General features: G+C 39.9%; 1 protein-coding gene across 1 annotated transcript in view; it reads left to right on the forward strand.

The window, feature by feature from the left end:
- ZNRF2 (zinc and ring finger 2) overlaps window positions 1-19,141 on the forward strand; it is a 53,927-nt gene that overhangs the window by 29,216 nt on the left and 5,570 nt on the right. Inside the window, exon 2 of the mRNA XM_031590284.2 lies at window positions 1,028-1,123. Coding sequence (XP_031446144.2) covers window positions 1,028-1,123 — 96 coding nt within the window. The remainder of the gene's footprint in view (window positions 1-1,027; window positions 1,124-19,141) is intronic.

Raw genomic sequence — 19,141 nt, forward strand, 5'->3', positions numbered from 1 at the left:
GGGTGCAGATGTTGGTAGGAGTCACAGTAGCCACTTTTACAGTATCACTGCTTTTCCTCAATGTCAGAGAAGAAATTTGAGTATGGGTTTTGATTAATTTCAAGTAGGTATTTTTGCTCTGTATTGTCTTGTCAGTATGCTTAACAGCTGCTATTCATCAGGATCCCTGCTGGGTGCTTTTTTGTCTCACTTGTGTGTTAACTTTTCTGGCAGATCAAATTCAGTCTACCGCTCATACTTTTTATTTTTGGTTGTAAAACTTGGCCAGCCAGCCTTATTCCTTAACTGTAAAACTACTGTCTTTGGTAATGACATAAATTAATAGTCTAAGACAGAACTACTTAATACTTCATGCAGTTGCATCACAATCCAGACTGTCTTAATTAGTCTTTATCCTGCATTGCCTCAGGCTTTGACCTCTCAAGCTAAACCAGGTTGTGCTTGGCTGGGATGGGAGAAGTCAAATTCAGTGCTACAGGAAATACTAGTGATTCGGTAGATGAGGTGACACCTCTGAGTGAATGTTTTCCCTGTGCTGCAGACTGGTAAAGGGTGGGATGTAAAACAGAGATTCTTTGTTAAACGTTCTATGCTATTCCTGGTAAAAGTGAAACTTGATTCAGAGCTCATCTAGTCCAACCCTTCCTCCCCACCCCCCATAAAGCAGGTAACATGCTTTAATGGTTGAATGCTCCCTATGTGTCTAATTTGTTTTAGTAGGATTGTTACACTCTTCCTTCGGTCTTAAGCTGAACTTAGAGTCACTGTGAAGCTTTACCTTCCAGAAGTGGTAACTTGTTAACAATTGGCAACAGATCCACTTGCCAAAGCAGCAGTATGTTTTGAGGTCTTTTGGAAATCAAGGGGATTACACTCATGTAAGAAATGTCAGCTTTTCATTTTGAACCTGACAGATTTATTTTTTTATTTTTGGCTTTGAATATTTGCAGAGTATTTATTAATTTTGGCTTGAATGTAAACATTTGCTACATGGCCAGGTGTGCTCAACTTACTTTTTTTTTCATAGGATTCAAGTGCCCTGTATGTTCAAAATTTGTATCTTCTGATGAAATGGATTTACATCTCGTGATGTGTTTGACAAAACCAAGGATAACCTACAATGGTAAGAAAGAAGTAAGCTGATTATTATTTCTTTATTTTAAACCTTAGTGTAAATAATTTTTTATTAAGATACTCAAGTAACTAATACAACTGACTGAGAAATGGTGTGGTTTTATCTGTAGTTAATTTTTTCAAAATAATTCCTTGAAATGTATAAAATACATAAAATATATAAAATTATTCCTATTTGGGTGTGTTTTATTCCATTTTTGATCACAAGGTCAGATATTGATCAATGTCCATTTAGTGTCCTTTCTAAAAAAAGTTGATGTATAAATAACCTACGGTGTTATGGACTCATTGACTTCCCTGTTCCTTTGCTTTTATGATATCTTACATTGTACTTTGTCTTGGAATAAGTCTTGAAGGGTGGTTTGGCCCATCTTATTCTTTGTCTGAATAGCAATAAAGCATCAGGGAGAATGAAACAAAACATTAACTGCAAAAATGATTTGAAATCATATAGTTGTGAAATCCATGTCAAAGTGCAGTATTCAGGTAAAGTAAATATAGATTTATTTATTTTTTATCCTGTTGTTGCAACATGTATTTGAGGAGGTTGGCTTAATTTAGCAGAGAGTTATGTTTCTTTTTGATCTGCTGGTGATGGTTGTCGTTTTCATTTAGATTTGGACTGAACAGTTTCCAAGGTAGGTTTTTAGAGAACTGTGTACATAGAAATGTTGAACATAAGGGAGAAGCAGACTAGTCAGCCCAGTAAGGGAGGGATAAAGCACTTGGGGTCAGTTTGGATGGAGCAGGAGGAGGCAGGCTGGCAGAGAGCAAGCTCTGGCTATAATCCAGCTCATGAGATGTGCACAAATTACAAGTTGACAGACTGAAATCCTTTGCCTCTGCTGCTTCTTACATGTACATGCAAGCACATTCATCCAGTGAACATTTTTGTCCAAAGAAACAGCAATTGCATAACAACCTCTTGATATTGTTGGTTGTGTTCCATTGTACCACAGTGGTGCCATATTCAGCCTCTTTTTTTCCTGCATTGTTTCTCCCAGCTGGCGCACAGTTAATTGGAGCTCTTTGAGGCCATCTTGTTATCTTTGTGTAGTCCCCTCAGTCAAAAAAAAAAAAAAAAAAAGAAGAAGAAGAAACAATAACCCGTCTCCATAAAAGAGCAGAAATAAAAACTTCTGAGAGGCACCTGACACGATTCTCTTGATAATCTGCAACATGACAAAAGTCAGTTGTGGACAGTATGGTATGAGGTATTATCTGAACCGTGATTTGTCAAGTTAGGACAGTCTCTTATTCTAGGAAGTGGTAAAACAAGCTTGAAAGGGGAAAACTACATAAATTGGTTTGAGAGACATTTAACTGGAATTATGGTTTCATTCTCATAAACCTTTAATAGAAGTGTGCATTGATCCTTTTAATTACAGTTGGTTAGCTTCTGGACCTTCAGACTAAATCTTAAATTATAGTATAAAGTTGCTTATTTTACTGCAGTGTAAAGAAATTAAGGATATGGCTTCAGAGTTGGGTATCACTCAATAATTTGGTGCATAGTTGGGATCCGTTTGAAGAGAATAATGAAAGAAAATTAACTAGCAGATTGATAACTTGACCAAATGCTGCTCTGATTACAGCCTAGAATTGTATATGAATACCTAAATGATGGCATTTTTTCCTGTATTTTTGCTGTTTGCCAGCACAAGGAAATCAGTGATGGATCTGTCCTTTTGCCATAAGCAAAGGGCATCTTAAATTTTGCTTGCAAGAAGAAAAAGTGTTGCTATTGACTTTTGATCTCTTTCCCAAAGGAGATCTTAATCTCTTTATGCTTTACTTTCTCATGGTTATTTTGGGCTCTTGCTGGATATACTCAATTAGACCCATGTAGGCATAATTTATTTGTTTATGTTGGTCGCTGATAGTTTCCTGCTTCTGTCTAGGAGGAGAAATACTTACATTTCTTTTACTTGCTCTTCTCTCTTCATCTTGAATTGAAAGTAGCTGAAGGAAGCCTTAGGCTTTTGCGGGTTGGGAGATGTTTTAAAAATTGGGCAGTTGGATTGAACTGTGTGTATATCTAATTCTATACTGGTTATGTTTTCTCGTACTGTGAATGTATGAAGATGAGTCGTTCTTTCTAGGAAATGTCAGAGAGCAAATGGTGCATCTTGTGTGATTTTGAGACAGGCATTCTTTCTTTTTAATGCAAGCCTAAGGCATGTGGTCTTCACCAGAAAATGTCATAAGTCTGTTTAGTTGTGATTTGAAGTTTAAAAAAAAAAAGAAACAAGTCCTTGCAGGCTATTTCTCATTACTTTCTGAGCTACCTTTGTGTTTTGCTTTTGGCCACAGGAAGAGCCAGTGAACAGCAGTTTGTGGCAGCTGGCTGATTTTTTCACATGTTTTCTGAAAGAGTGGTCACAAATTTGTCCTAGTTCTATGCTGGAAGTTGTTTTGATTTTCATATAAATAAATCAGTACATTTTATTGGCCTTCTTTTAAAATCACGCGACTTCTCTCTAATAGAGATCTCATTGATTCCTCAATTTGACATGTACTAAGCACTCTTTTTTTCTGTGGAACTTTGTTCCAAGTATCTCTTAAACTACTTGTGGTGCTCAGACCAGTATATTGTTGTTCTGATACAAAAGCTGTTTACATGGGTTGAATTGTGTGAAAACATTGTGGTGGTTAGTGTTAAAGCAAGGCTGTTTAAGACAGTCTTTAGCCATTAAGAATCCTCTTCATAGTGCTTTTTGCTGAGCTCCTGAGGAGCCCAAATAGGTTCTGTGTGCTGGCTAGCCACAGGTTGCTAGAAGCCACTTTTATGGAGAAAGTGGATTACTTGCTAGTTGACCTGTTCCTTTTGTCGAGTTTGTTTGCTTTGTGTGTGTGTTTGGGGGTGGGAGGGATTCTGTTGAAAACAATTGCTAACATCATACACAGCCATACAACTTCTCCAGGCCTGTCTTCTCTTTCTTGTCTGCAGCGGTGAGTGAAGTGCAGGGCCCACCTGGAGGCAACTCTCTCAGAGATGCTGCTCATGGAGAGCCCTCTTGGCCTGGCAGAACTGTTTGCTTGAGTAACGCTCAGTGCTTTGGAATTAACTTGCCTTGACCTCTGTGCATCAATTGCATCAATTCCAGCTGCTGAGAGGCAGGTGATTAGACTTACCTGGTGAAGAGTATGTTTTGAATGCAATTATAGCTTTGTCTATTTACAGTATGGGTACTCTTTTCCATTGGAAGACATTTAAAAATGAGAAGACCTAAGTGAGAGGGCTGCTGGTGGCTTAAAGCAAGCTAGTTTTAGCTGTCCTGCAACTAACGCTGCTGAATCCTTTTGAAGAAACCTTGCAGCTGGTTCTGTCTGAAGTAATTCTGTTTGTCTTTTTGAAATGCCTTTGTTTGGTTCTCAGGACACTTTGTAAGACTTTATTATTATTAAAGGGCCTCTCTGCCAGCAGGGACTAGCAGGCTGGCAGCCTGCCAGCTAGGGAAGCCAGTGACCCCGGGAGCTGGGAGAGCCAGTCAGCTCCCTGCCTCCTTGGCTGCACGGCCAGCCGGCCTCTCCTCTCTCAAAAGTTTTCATTGAATTAGCACATTCCTGTGGAATATTTTGGGTTTCATCGAGTCAGCACTTTGCATCGGAACGTTGTTCTACTGGAAACTTTCTCAGCGGGCCTCCTTAGAGCCGTGTGCTCAGGGTAGAGCTGCTTGGCATCAGCGCTGCTTTCTCTCAGGCTGCTCTGTGTTTAATTCAAATATGGCAGTGGGTCTGATTAGCAGCCAGTGTACTTATCAGGGTTTTTGTTCAGGAGAAAAAACGTGCACTAGTCTGATTTTAGGGAATGTTAAGACATCCATTGCACAAGCTGCTGGAGGATTTTTCATGACCCAAGGTAACTGCTTTGCAATTTTTCTTTTAGGTTAGCAGGGCTTTCTTATGAGGGATGTAAATACAGCTAATTCTAAAACAGTTTAAAAGAGGAATGATAGTACTGTTTGATGTTTGAGGCCTGCGTGTGAGTGAGTTTCATAATCCTGAATTGGCATCTGCCAGAGCAATGATCTTGTTACAGAAGTTATCAGTGTCTACATGACAACTATAGCATATGCATTATGATCAATGAGAGATTGCCATAAATCATCCAACGAACTAAATACAAGTATTTTTTCAAATATTCTTTGGGAATTAGACTTTGTTTTTTCTATCACGAGTTGTATTGGTTTTGGATTTGTGGCTGTTTCAAAACCTCTGAGTTTTCAACTTACTCAGCTGATACTGCTCAGTATCAGCTTCTCTTCAGAAGGGAAGAGAAAGATTGCACCTTAACTTAGCATTTGAATCACTGAGATCTGTGATTCTGGTAGTTCAGCCTCTGCAGTGATGTCTTTTCCTTGGTTACATCTGTGCTGAAAAAAAAAGAGGGTATTTTACCCAGCAGCGCTCTCTCCTGATGCTCTGAAAACATCAGTCTGAAGAAAATAAGAATTACCAACTTCAAGTTCATGTCCCTGTCAGGATTCTCAGGGTATGAGACCATACCCTAAGAGACCTTGCAAAAGGGCATGGTGCCAGTCTGCCTGGAAAAGCTTAAGCCATCCTCCTTGTCCTCATCCTTTAATAGGACTAGACTTTCAGCAGAGCAGTGCAGAATAATACCAAGGCAAAGCAGTTCTTTCATTCTGAGATTTAGAATTCTCCTTAGAACTTTTCAGTTCTTCCGTTCTGGAGTTGAGAAATATCCTTGGCCTAGTGTTTCTAGCTTCTTATTTTGCCCTAGGAGATTCTGCACTCTGTCCTTGGGGTTGTGTTGTGATAGGCAAAGAGCACACTCTGCACAGTAGGACATGAACAGACACTTAGCCTGTGTCTGCAGTTAAAATTTATTTCTGTTTTGATCATGTGTACTCATTAAAACCCTCCTGATTATGTAGGAGCCTCATTCAGTTCCCCTAATGCTTTACAACTGTTTTCTAATGCATTTCCTTAAAATAATTAGAACTGTTAAACATCTGTTGAACTTCAAGATTTTGTGCAGTATAATGACAGTAGAAGAGCATTGTTATAGTAAAATAAAACTTTAATCTCAAACACAGCTGTTATTCTGTGAATGGGTGTAACATCAGCTCAGACCTCATAATTGTCTTGCAAATGTTACGGTTTCAAGAAAGAAACTTGTTTTTGAAGATCTTGATCAAAGTATATTGATTACTTTGTACTTCCTCTGTTTGGGAATTGTTTACCTTTTCAGCAAGGAGGAAACTTCCACTGTTTTTCACTTTGTGGGCCTTGGATTAAGCTGTGAAGAAAAGCAAGGTCACACTCAAGTTGCACTGTGGATCTACCTGCTAAAGGAGGTGGGACCTGCTTCTGTGACCCCATTTCAGCCTCGGTGGGTGAATTGGGTCAGTCTTTGATAGTATGGAATTGGAGCATTTTCAGAGCTGCAGTCTCTAACCTTTCCTCCAGACCCCAAAACTTTCAACTCTTTGACATAAGGAAAGAAAGGTAAATTGTGTATTTTTAATGGCGTGGCTGTGAAGAAAGCTCCCAAAAGTGGAACACAGTGCAACTGTGAGAGAAGTGCCTCAAATATCTGGAACAGCAGTTCTCAGAACTGCAGGCTACCCCATTTATCTTGCTAAGATACAATCGTGGAGGCTTAGTGGTGGTGGTTTAAATATCAACATAGCTCATTAGCTTACTGTTCATGTAAGAAAAATAGGAAGCATAGTTTTGTAAAGTAGCTATCACTGGTACATTTTGGGAATGCTTAGTAGATTACAATAAATTTTCTTGACTGTAATGAATTCAAGTTAACACACTTGCATCCTACGGAGGAATGTACAACTTCAGGACATCAGACATTGCATCCATTCATCTTAAGACAAATTGGAGAAAAGTATAGAATGCTACTGACTATTTTTAATGAACCTTTGGGGAGAAGGGTATTTGTTGGGTGATTCTGTGCGCATTTGCCTTTGAGCCAGGTGTAAATCTAGACAGTGCTTCTTGTGATGGAGCCATCACAAATCACTCTTGGCCAACATAATGTCACCTCATACTTCAGCTCTTGAGAGTGAGATGACAAGTTTTTCTCAGGAGATTGAAGTTGCCTTTATAAAAATGCATACATATGCCATGGGAATGTTTTCAATGCAGCACTGAATAAATACAGTAGAGCTTTTGACAACTATAGAAAAGCCCATTTCTGAAAATGGAATCATTCATGCTCTGAATAGCTCAAGTTGTTTCTTTTCCTTACAAACTACTCCTAATTTCAGATACTGCTGTTGTCTTGCTTTGGTACTGACAGTGCTGCTTAAGTCAAGTGACAGTTCATGTCCCAGAAAATTATAGATACACCTGTGAACCAGTGCTGCAAAGAACAGCTGCATGTAAAGAAAGAAGTGATTCAGATCAGGTTAGAAGAGGACTTGATATATTCTACTGTATGTCATTGTGCTTCGGGTGTTATACAATGGCAGTGCAGTGCTGCACACAGCAGAAAGCTAAGGAGCAGTTTTGTTAGCTCAGTAGCAAATGCTCACTGTGCTGTGACTGTGCAGCATGTGATCCAGGCAGATAGGAGCTACCTTCCATGTCTTACACTTAATCAGTCTTTAGCTTTGAGAGGTCATTTGGAGGATGTCATAAATCGTGTCTGCAACTGCTGCAGTCTTGTGACTGCTGGGAATTTAGCTTCAGGGAAAATAATGTTCCTTGTTTTGAATGGTAATTCTGCAGTTTGTAAATCTGATATCTCTAAATCCTTGTGATTTTACTCCTCTTTTTTTCTTTAATTGCTCTGCAGGAACAATGCTCTTGAAAGTAAACATCTTTTCCTCACTGTAGAGAATAACTTTCATTGACTGGATGTTGAAATATAAGTACTCAAAATCTTAAGCTCTAAAAAATAAATGCCAAACTGCATCTTATGGAGTGATCTGTTTAGGAATCCCATTGTATTTTCTTTCCCAGATTCCTTACTGTTTTGCAGGAACTAGAACCGATTATGCAGCCTTTTTTTTTTTTTTTTTTCCCCCTAAAGACATACAAAGCAATGAGCAGCACTCCCTCTTGCTCAAAAATGGCCCCAAGGGCAGATCAATTGAAAACAGAGCCTGAAATGCCATTTGTAAGGGCTTCTGTTTGATTTTCCCTTTAGATTAAAATCTTGCTTTAAAACTTGCTACCCTTTGATCATTTAAATTGTCTTGCACTTCTGACATACAGACTCAAAACATCAGTGATAAAAGAAGTCAGTACAGTTTTTTGTAGTAGGGGGGGAAAGGGGTGAGGGTGTCCAGTGGTAGAGTAAGTCTAACTCTTCCAAAACAGCTGCATGAAAACTCTAATTGTCACAGAGTGCTCTCAAGTCTGAGTTGGAGATGATCACTGCTTACATAGGAGAAAAATGTACTTGCTTTTTAAGCATTCGTAGTGAAATGCAGTGATTCTAGACCAGCTTGTAAATTCTCTACTGACAGTGATTACATTGACTGTATACCGACATAGCTGCCAAGTAGTAAACTAGCCTACCTAGGATAGTAGGCTACTGTACATCTCCCTGGAGGAACCTCCTTGCTCTCTAAAGTTTGTGTAACTTTGTCTCACGTGGCCACAGATTTGTGCAGCTGCAGAAATAACCCAATTCTACCACACAGCTGAAACAGGAAAAACTTTATTGATAATAGATTCAGGTAGCTTTTATAGATAACATTAGATAGTAGGTTCCCTTCATATAACTAACTAATAATTTAGTATCTAATGATAATTTGTTAGCCTATAGGCAATGTTTACTTGTCTGGGGGAAGGAAGAGGTGGTAAGGAATTGTTTGGTTGATGCTTTTATCTTTTTTTCCCTCCAGTTCCAAGTGAGTCTGTTTTGATCTATGCCTCTATTAGCTAATATACCATGTTGTCGTAACAGCGTCTAGTAGCTTTGATAGCCTGTCTATTTAAAAACAATGAGAGGAAGAAAACCTTTAAAATGGTGGTAGATAACTGTCTTTTGGGGTCATCTTTTTTTAAAATTGACTCCTGTGTTAATCAGATTGTATTACTGAATATTATTATTGCTAGGAAATAAGTGATTCTTGTGAGCTTGTGGGAAGTACCCTGGAGTTGGAGTTCTCCAGCTTATGTTAAAATTTTAGGATGTTCACCACTGGAATAGTGAGAGCTGTCTAGGGGAAGGTGTAGAGGCTTATGGGTTGCTGCCTCTTGCAAGGAGTGGTGCTTTGGTGTCTGCTGAGTGCTGATGGAGATGAATCCACTTCCCTCTGCTGCTGTTCTTCTGAAGATGGATCCACATCTGAGGGCAAGTATGTCACTCTTGGGGAGGTTAATGTCACTGGGCTTCGCATCTCTGCTCCTCCCAGAAGGTGCCACTTCTTGATGGGAGGAGGAGGATACATCCTCCCTCATTTGAAGAACCTCCTCAACATGTCCCACGCAAGGATAAGCTAACACTCTAGAAGTAGCCCTCCTTTGTCCAGGTAATTTTATTTTCAGAGTCCTTAGCTACTCAGTGACTGATGTTCCAGCCGCAGAGTCTCCCTATTTATAGTGTTCAGAACAGAAGATGGCTTGTGACAGTGTGATTTAATAGTGCCCCATGGTGACAAAAAAAACCAGTTGTGTTGGCAGTGAGATGTTCGTGGCTTGAAAGTTGTGCTAGTTTTGAAGAAAGAGGAAGAGTGGGAGTATTGAGGGCCCCTTTCCTGGGATAGCATCCCATGCCATTTTGCTTGCAAGAGAGAATAGCTTCCTCTTGGTCACAGGGATTGGCAGGGGTTCTAGTCTCCTCTTCATCCCATGCATGGGGTCCCTTTGATGAGATGGTAGCAAGTGTGTTCCAGAAGGGTTGAGAGTTCCCCATTCCCAACCCAGCTGTCTTGATGTTCTGTAATAGTTTTACGTCCTTCTTATGTTGTGGTGTCCAAACCTGCATGCAGTGCTCACAGTGAGGCTTCACCAGTGCAGAGCAGTAGCACAATCCCTTTCTTTGCCCGGCTGGCATTGCTGGGCCTGATGCACCACCCTGGGTACAATTGACCCTTATAGCTAACAAAGATGCTAAGAAAGAGTGGAAGGGAGAAAAAATTAAGCAGAGATTTAAGAGATATTTCTAGCAAGCTGCAACACAGACAACCGCTTCCCTTGACTAGTTAGCAATACTGTGCCTGATGCACCCATCCATGCTTGCTGGAATAAATTATAATACTGAATTATGGGTTAGTGTATAGCAGAAAATTTGAAATTACTCTGAAAACTCTGACTCAATTTTAATTATCAGAAATTTTTGTGTTCAGCCATGTTTGGGGATCCATCTTTGTAGTAAAACAGATCTAATATAAAGTAGGAATAGCCTGTAGAAGCAGTCTGGCTGCTGTGAACAGGAAAGGAAGACAAATTAAAAATCAGGCAGTGATTGTATTATGTCCTGTATGTGTACATTGACACCAAACGTGCAATTTTTGCTTGGAGAAAAGAGATCTGGATTCTGCTGGGAGGGGCACCCTGTTGGCCTAACACCTGGCACTAGCATTAATAAGCCAGAATTTATATCCACTAAGTTTTGGCACCAGAATTTTCATTGTATGGTACTCATCATATCTGCTCTAAGAATAGCATCTTAGTCAGACACACCTGTTTTTTTTCTCCCCTTTTGTAGTTTTGCTCTTTGTCTCATGGCTTCAGCCTTCATGGCATCTTTGTTAATGCTCTCTATGCATTCGTTTTACATCAGATCAAAGCAAACTCTGTTCTAAGCCTGTAAAGAGATGAGTCAGTTATTTGGCCACTGTTAAAAAGACCTGGGAAAACTCAGTATGCTCAGGGTACCTGTAGGAAGAGAGGAAAGGGCCTGAAAAAGAAACAAAAGCACTGAAGCATATCATACAGTCAACTTTAAAAAAAAAAAGGTTGTATTAAAGTAACAGCGTTGCCTGGAGTAGAAGGATGGCTAACTGTAGCTGGCCTTTGTTTCCTCTCTCCTTATGCTCTTTGAGGACACTGTTTCCCATATTGTTTTCTTCCATACAGGTTTCTAATCTGCCTGCTTTCTCTACGCTGTGGTAAATAAGAATTCTCATAAGTAACTTTTGGTAAGCCAGCAGGTCCCCATCAACACTCTCATTTTCTTACAGACCATTACTAGAATGAAAGTTCCTAATTGCTTGGTAATGATTTACATTTTTCTTTTGTCTTCTAGCCATGGTTTCAGTGATAGTTAATGCTTGGAGCCCTGCTTTTTGAAAGAACTCACTTCTGTGATCATTTTGGTCTCCTTTCGTGTTGGGGAAAAATAAGCTTAAAGTCATTTAAGCTTCCAAAAATAGAGGGATTTCTAACCTTGGTGGGAATCCTTGTGTACAGTCACAGCAACATCTTATATTTGCCAGATATCTGTCAGTTCAGACCTTTACTTTATCTTGATCAGAGTCAGTCATATTCTGTTATATGTATTTCACCACATCTGCACTCTCTTTCTCTCTCCTAGTCTTTGTGAACGTTGTTGGTAATACCATCCACGCTTGACTGGCAAAATTACTTGCTTTAATAGAATACAGTGTAGTAGTTAAGTCTTCATTCTGACCATAAAGCTATTTGCAGGTAACAGTCTCTGCAAGGCCTGTGAAAGGAATTCTTCCCCCTCCTCTGACTACAGTAGTATCTTTTCCTCGTTCTATCAGATTTCCAAGTGATTTACTGCGATAAGATGCTTCTGGAGATAACAATTGCTGTGAGTTTTATGACTGGTTGTTTCTTGTGGTTTTTGTTTGGTTGGTTGGTTGTTTTTTGTTCTTACTAACTTTGCTAAGTAAGTTATATTTGCTGCACAAGGCAAACTACGCTTCAAAATTCTCTTGTATTACTTCTTGCTCTGGGAGAAACCACATGGTTCAGCCACTTTCGGTCTCTGGATTGTGATCCCAAGTTCTCATTGGACCTTAATTTTGTATCTGTCATAGCAGTTTCTTACTGCTTGTATAAATAGTCATGTAAACAGCCTCTAAATGTTTTGATTTATTTTTCAAAGATAAGAAGCACTGTGTAGCCCCCCCCAAAAGATGTACATGTATGGATTCTGTGGCCATAGTTCTTTCTACTTCACTTCTCTAAGTTGAATTCATCCAACCTAACTCCCATCTCTGTAAGAAAATCCCAACTGCTGCAGACTTTGTCTGTCAGCAATACGTGCTGGTTGCCTCTGGCCCCTTACTCAGCCACTCCTCCTTTTGTAGCATATCTGTGGTACAAGATCCTCTTTGATGGTAAACTCAGCCTCGAGAAGTGTAAATCATTCTTTCGCAATGGAGCAAGGAGAAGGAGGTATTCCCCCAGTGATAGTTCCTTACAGGTTTTCTTTTTTTTTTTTCCTACGGACTCTTTATTTTGCTGCCATTGCATTTCTTGTAGGTTTGCTAGTTTTTATTTAACTCCTGACATTCAAGATTAATGCTTGAGAGATTGTGATGTTGATTTAAAAAAAAAAGAAAAAAGGAAAGAAGGAAAACAGCTTATTTTTATTCCACGAACTGCAATAATGAAGTGTTTGTTTCAGTTGCTCCAGACTGGTAGGTGCTTGGGTACACCATTCGTGACGGGGTTGGGCTCGGGGCTCTACTTTGGTGCTGCAGCATTCAAGGCTTTTTCATGTGGTCCCCTACAGATTGGAAAATATTTAGAAGTGTTTTTATCTCTCAGGGTTAGTGTTTCTGAAGGGAAGAGAGAAGCCTTGAGACAAACGCATCATTCCAAGGAAGGCTGTTCAAGAAGTTAACCCTTGAGTCACTCAAAGTGTAACTGCACCAGTTAAGCTGGAATGGGGACAGTATAGAATGGATAGGTCCAGCACAGAATCTCTTTACATCATATTCTGGAATACAAGGATGTTTCTGGTTCTATTGCAAAGAGATGCTCGTATCTAGACAAGAATTTGAAAGTGTAACATGGTACTTAGAAATGTGGTGAACAGAACTTGTCATTAGAAGTCTTTGCAAGAGGAGAAAGTTGTTTAATCATCCTGGAATGATTTAATGTTCAAGGGCATTTTAATTGCAAGCAGACTGATTAAATAGAAGTTGGAAAGACTGCGTTTTCAAGCATCTCTCTCAGATTCAATCAGATAATTGTCTGCTAAGCAAATCTTAAATCATATTGGAAATACATAGTCACTGTGGCAATTAATCTAAAAGACAGGAGCACAAGGCATTTCCAAATGGAGTGTCCAGCTGGGCTAATAAAACCTAGCTTGTGTGAGTAGTTATTTCACCACAGTACTCTTTAGGAGATGCATAAATATGATTTGAGAAAGCTGATAAGCTGATCAATTTAGCATAGGATTGACTGTCTGTGGATGTTGCTGTTTGGAGCTGAGCGGTTTTGTTTCCCAGACTGCTTGGCCTTTTATCAAAGCCTGGCTCTCCATTCTGAGTCTTTGGATGTAAACATGAGAATGTTAATTGGATGTTGTGTAATGGCCATATTATGTGACCTGAAAGTTTTTTGCCATATTGTATCTTCTACTGAGACAGCATAGCTTAAAGTTGGAGGTAGATTTACATTGTGGCCACTGAGGTAAACTTCTTTACCAAAGGACTGCTTCCCTGAGTGCCTACAAATACCTTTCCTCTCTATTATTTAATACACCTGATGTGAATTGTATCAAGGTAGCTAAAATTATACAGACTTTCTGGGAAGCAGGATGAATAGAACATGTGTCTATTACGTTTTCATCATTGTTCACTGAGAGGTAAATACTTTTAACTATCACACACACTGATCCTTATCTAATTGAACAGGAAGAATCTAGTTATTTCTTGGGATTGGCTTCTGAAAGCTGAAAGTGTTGCAGAAAAATCGAAATCTAATTCCTAAAATGTTGGGTTTAGCTGAGAAGCAGTGGAACTTCTCCAGCTACCTCCTTGTAGCTCAGTGAGGTGTTTGTGATAGGAATATTGCAAATTAGCCCTTACTCTGTTCCAAATATTTTTCTTGTGACTTTCACTTTCCTCCTTTTTGTGTGTGTTGCTGCCTCAGTACAATGTTTGTGTTTTAGGAGAGGGGGGGGCCAAAGTTTGTGTTTGTTCAGGAAGTCTTTCACGATGGATGGCTTTTTGTGTATAGTTAACTTAGTCTTGGACCACTACTGAGAAGCTGAGAGACAAAGGGCAAACAGTGGTAACTTTTGGACTTAACATAGGAAATTGTAACAAGCTGCCACGTTGCTAGCAGTGAAGAGAGAGATGCCAAACATCTCCCTACTCCCAAACCCACCAAAGGTTTTGTTGGTACTTGAGGTAATGCCACATTTTCTGTAGCTGTCTTTAGAGAGATTATTTTTTTTATGCGTTGTAGTACAGAAGGTGTTTTCAAATTGGCAAGTAGTGCAGTGGTATTTGAGGTTGTGTTTGTTGGAAATGAATGGAAAGTGGCAGTGTTTATGTAGTTGAGTAGCATGGGGATATTATTATTTTATCTAGTGGAATAAGAAGCAGCTTACTTCAAGTTATTCAGAAAAGCTGGATTCTGAATTTTCATGTGCTACTCTTTCTAGTGCTGGTGAATCCTGAAAATCACTTAGCTGAGGCTCCGGGGAGGGCACTGGTCTTCTGAGCTACAGGGGGTTGTTTGTATTAGATGTGTAAGAAGTGTTTCTGCTCAGGAACCCAGCAATTCTTCTGAAGACGTGTTTCTTGCTGAAGGCAGTGCAGACTGTAACTTATGGCTGCAAAGAACAGGCTTCATAGGTGAGCCAAGCCAACAGCTTCAGCTGTGCCTCACTAAATGTGCTGGTGGACCCTGTAGCTTGGAAAGCTGAGAGATAAAAAATCAGCATCTTCTGCAGTGACAACTGCATGATCATCGAGGGCCTGTTGAGCTGTATAAATCAGCTGTTCTTCAGAGAATCTTTCTGCCTCAATTTTTGGCCAGCAGAAGAGGACTGATCTGGTCATCCAAGAACGATCCCTAGCTGCAGAATGCTGAATCAGGGGTCAAAGAAACGTCTGGCTTTAACAGTGCTGGGGATGGACTAGGAGAGAAGGCTTTTGTTTGCAGCCAATATGAAGTAGTAAAGACAGTTCCTGAGCTGCCTCAAAGAAACGTGCCCTGCATAAAGAAAAAACAGAGTAAGGTATTTTGGGCAAAATAAGTGAAAAACATTGATTCGGGACATCTAAAGCTTGATGTATACCTTTATAAAGGTGTTTACCTTTATAAAAAATAAATATTTAGTACTTAACTGACTAATCAATAATGAAAATGAATGAATATATAACACATACGTGGTAATGTGTACTACTTAAGTTTGATCAGTATTTTTCAACTTAAGGCTCTTGTTTTGCCAGTTTTCATGCTGATTAGTTACTGTTCAGAAGGTGTATTTCAAAAAGTTTTAGTCATATTCATGAGAGAGTGCACTTTAGTGTCTTCTTCACTGGTAAGCTAGCTGCGGTGACAACTTCAGTTTTTAAGTCTTAGAAAAAAGTGTATATTTAAAAGTCACATGGGATTAAATGGAAGATCTTTCTGATTTGTGTTGCACGGGATGCCTAGAGAGAAATGAAATACTGCAGCTGTAAGGTGATAGTTATCCAAATGCAGCCTTTGTGATTTGCTACATTTTTTCTGAGTCTCTGTATTTAAAAACAATAGCAGGAGCACAGATTGTAATGACTTCATCCATAGGGTATGTATTGTATGTGCTCTCACAGTGCTCAGTTTAAAGGCAGGCTGTTTCATCACAGGCATTACCTATAATTTTAACCAGGGCTGAGTTGGCAGCTGATAGTTAGTGTATATATTTCTGAAAAGTTCTAGAAAATGTATTTAATCAAGTTGATATGCAACACGGCCAGGATGATTGTATTTTATTTCAGTACCACTTATCTTGCTATCAAAGCACAAATGGATACAGGTTATTTTTCAGTAGAGACAGAAGCAGGATTCTAGGAGAAAAAATTACTGACATCCAGAAGTTAAAATATTAGTAGTATTAAGCAGGGATAGAGGAGGAAAAGTATTTGTGCAGACGCAGGAGGAAAATACTGTGTTCTTCTGCCAGAGTTCATCTTTATACCAGTCTTCAGCTAGCAAGTGCTTGTTGCAATGGCTGGAAGGTGGAGGAGTGTTTACCTTCTGTTTGGTGCAAGGCAGATGGATGTGGGTGTGTGGTGAGTGTTTGTGTATGCATGCACGTGTGGGCGAAATGGAAAAATGTGGCCTCTGCTTATTTCCGCTTCCCACTTCCATTTAGGTAATACACCGATAAGAACGTTATAAGTATTGTTGAAACCTCAATAGTGGTTTTTTCTTTTTTTTTCCTTACGTTACATCCTCTCTTCTTTTCTTTTGGTGAGCAGTACCAAATTGTGCTTCGGCATTTATAGCAGCTATTTTGTACCAGTTTCTTTACTACTTGTCTTTCCTCCTGCATGAGAGCCTGTTAGCATTCACAAGGTAATGGAAGAAATGCGAAGTGCTAACTCGGTGTTTAAGAGGAATAAAAGTATTGAATCCTGCTAACAGTCTTTTCTGCGTTCCCAAGGCCACATTCAGCAGTCGTGTCAGCCTTCAAGCAGCTGCTCCTGGCATGGCTGGGCCAAGCGTGGCCTGCACTGACCACTGCATTCCGGGGGAAAGCCCTGGCTGAAGGCAGGGAGGCAAGGTGTTTGCCTGGGGCTTGGGTGGTAGGACTGGTATTGGTTAGAGAGAGAGCAACAGCATCTGGGGAGAGAGATTATGGGAGCCCTGGAGGAAAGAAAGGGAGTCTCAGACACACCAGGGCTGGCGGGAGATAAAGATGTTTAAATTGGCATCTTGCCCTGGTATTAGCTAAAAGGTGCAAAGTCGTGTTAAAACACTCAGCAGGAGTTCTGAGCCATGTGCTGTAAAGTCTGTGGAACACGTGACAAGCCAGATCGTGTACAGTAGAGAATAATGTGAAAGCAGGTCACAGAAATGTTTTTTTATTATATTTTTACTGGACAGCATTTTAATTTTTGTCATCAAGGCTTGACTAAATGCTTCCCTCTTGAGAGTGCTGGGGAAGGGAGCCTGGGAATTAATCCACTGAAGGAACCTCAGTGCCATTTTATTTTGGGTACCAGTTGCTAATCTGATTAAAAATAACTTTGGAAATTTGACTTTTATTAAGCATGTGTATGATATATGCTTGCATTATTAATGGCACTTCTTCCAGTGACCCAGCTGTGGGAAGAGTCAATCTGCTTGTAGGACTTTTGGCTGAGTATTTGTGCAAACAGGTGTTCTAAGGATAGTGTCTGAGAGCGTCAGGCAGAGATTTGTATCTCTGTTGGAACAGGACTGTGCTGTCTCTACAGTCTTTGTCTCCTGGTGTCAGATAAAATATGTTCTCATACAGTATAATAGTCACGGAAGTATTTATTAAGAGGGTGCTCTTCTGGGCAGGTTGGGATTTTATAACAACAGATGAATTTTTAAGAGCTTTTGCATTGTTTTAGATGGCTTTCCTTCTTCAGTTCTTGAATCCTTATGTCTTGTAATATTTACAAAAACAGAAGCAATTTCTTAAAATGATGCCTGCAAATAACATTACCATTTGTGAAATACATTTTTAAAAAAATTCTCTTCACTGTAGTGTGTGTATTGCTTATTAGTTTCGTAGGGGTATTTCACATATCTCCATGAAGATGCCCATGTAGACACATGGCATTACACAGTATTTTTAAGCATAACCAATGAAGATTAGCATGAAATGAGTACTCTTCTAGAAACCCAAGCACTTGCAAGGTAAATTACTACAGTTCCTAGAGGAACGCAGTAGACCTGATTTCATACATCTTCTCACTTATTCCCACAGTGATGGCTTTTTAGTTGTCATTTTGTGTGTTTGGAATGCCATAGTGATGAGTACAGGAGACACTGAGAGCATAGCTTAGAACTGATGGTTTCTCAGTCGTACCAGGAAATCATAGTCCTCATGAAGAATCCCTTTAGGCTCTTCTGTTTAAGCTGCAGAAATTTGAACATGTGGTCTCCACTTTAGCCAAGTGTGCACCTTTCTGATCTGCCAGGGATTGCTGGCTGCTGCGTGGCCCCTTTCTGATAGCTGTGCAGTGTGTGAGGTTGCTTCTAACCTGCTTCTGGTAAACGGGGCCTTATGTCGTTTCCTGCTTTGTACTGTGCCAAGACTGAATTCTGCATCCTATATGCTGGCTAAGAGCAGTGTCCAAGAGAGAAGGTTTTTATTAAAAATAATGTATTTTCTCAGAAACTTCTATTTGAAAGCCAATTCCTATGCATTCTTAGTAACATACTGTCTCCTGATTTCTTATGGGATTTGGTAATTATGCAAAAAAATAAGTAACTTCAGGAATTTAGAACCTTCAGGTTGAAGGTACGGAATACAAGTCCTGGAGCGGCTGGTTAAAGTTAGAGGAAGGCAGAGGTGTAGAAGAGAGATGAGTAGGAGAGCAGAAGAAAGCAAATGATAGGCCAAGTGTTTAGAAGGAGGAAGTTAATAAGATCTGTACCTACTTAATTAACTGCAGTGTCTTGTCTGGAGAAATATTCAGGCTTGGACTTAGCCTCCATCAAGACAACTGAATGTGCAGAGGAGGGGACGGCTAAGCAAAAAACCCCTCCAGAATGGATCCTCAAAGTCCTGGAGTCAGTAGGTGCCATCTGGATGATGGTACCAACTTTTCCCAGTGTTAAGCTCCTGGGGTCAGCAGCACAGCTTGCATATGTAGCAACTGCCTGGCTCAGAGCTCAGGTTTCCCAGCTTGGATCAGAGCAGTCTGTGGTGGGATGTCCATCTGCTGGGAGTGTATAAACCCCCAAGGATTACTGACTGCTGATTGTCGCTACCCATCCTGTCTGTGTGGTTGTCTTCCTGCAGGACTTCATTTTGAGCTATGGCTGTGTTCAAGCAAGATACTGAACCATAAACATATTTCAGTTTGAGCTGTTGAGATGTCTCTCATCAGGAATCTTCTGTCGTATGGCATGCGTGACCCAACCTCACCTTGACAGCTCTTTCTGC

This window comes from Phasianus colchicus, chromosome 6 (genome assembly GCF_987193195.1).
Source record: "Phasianus colchicus chromosome 6, bPhaCol1.hap1.1, whole genome shotgun sequence".
NCBI classification, from domain to species: domain Eukaryota; kingdom Metazoa; phylum Chordata; class Aves; order Galliformes; family Phasianidae; genus Phasianus; species Phasianus colchicus.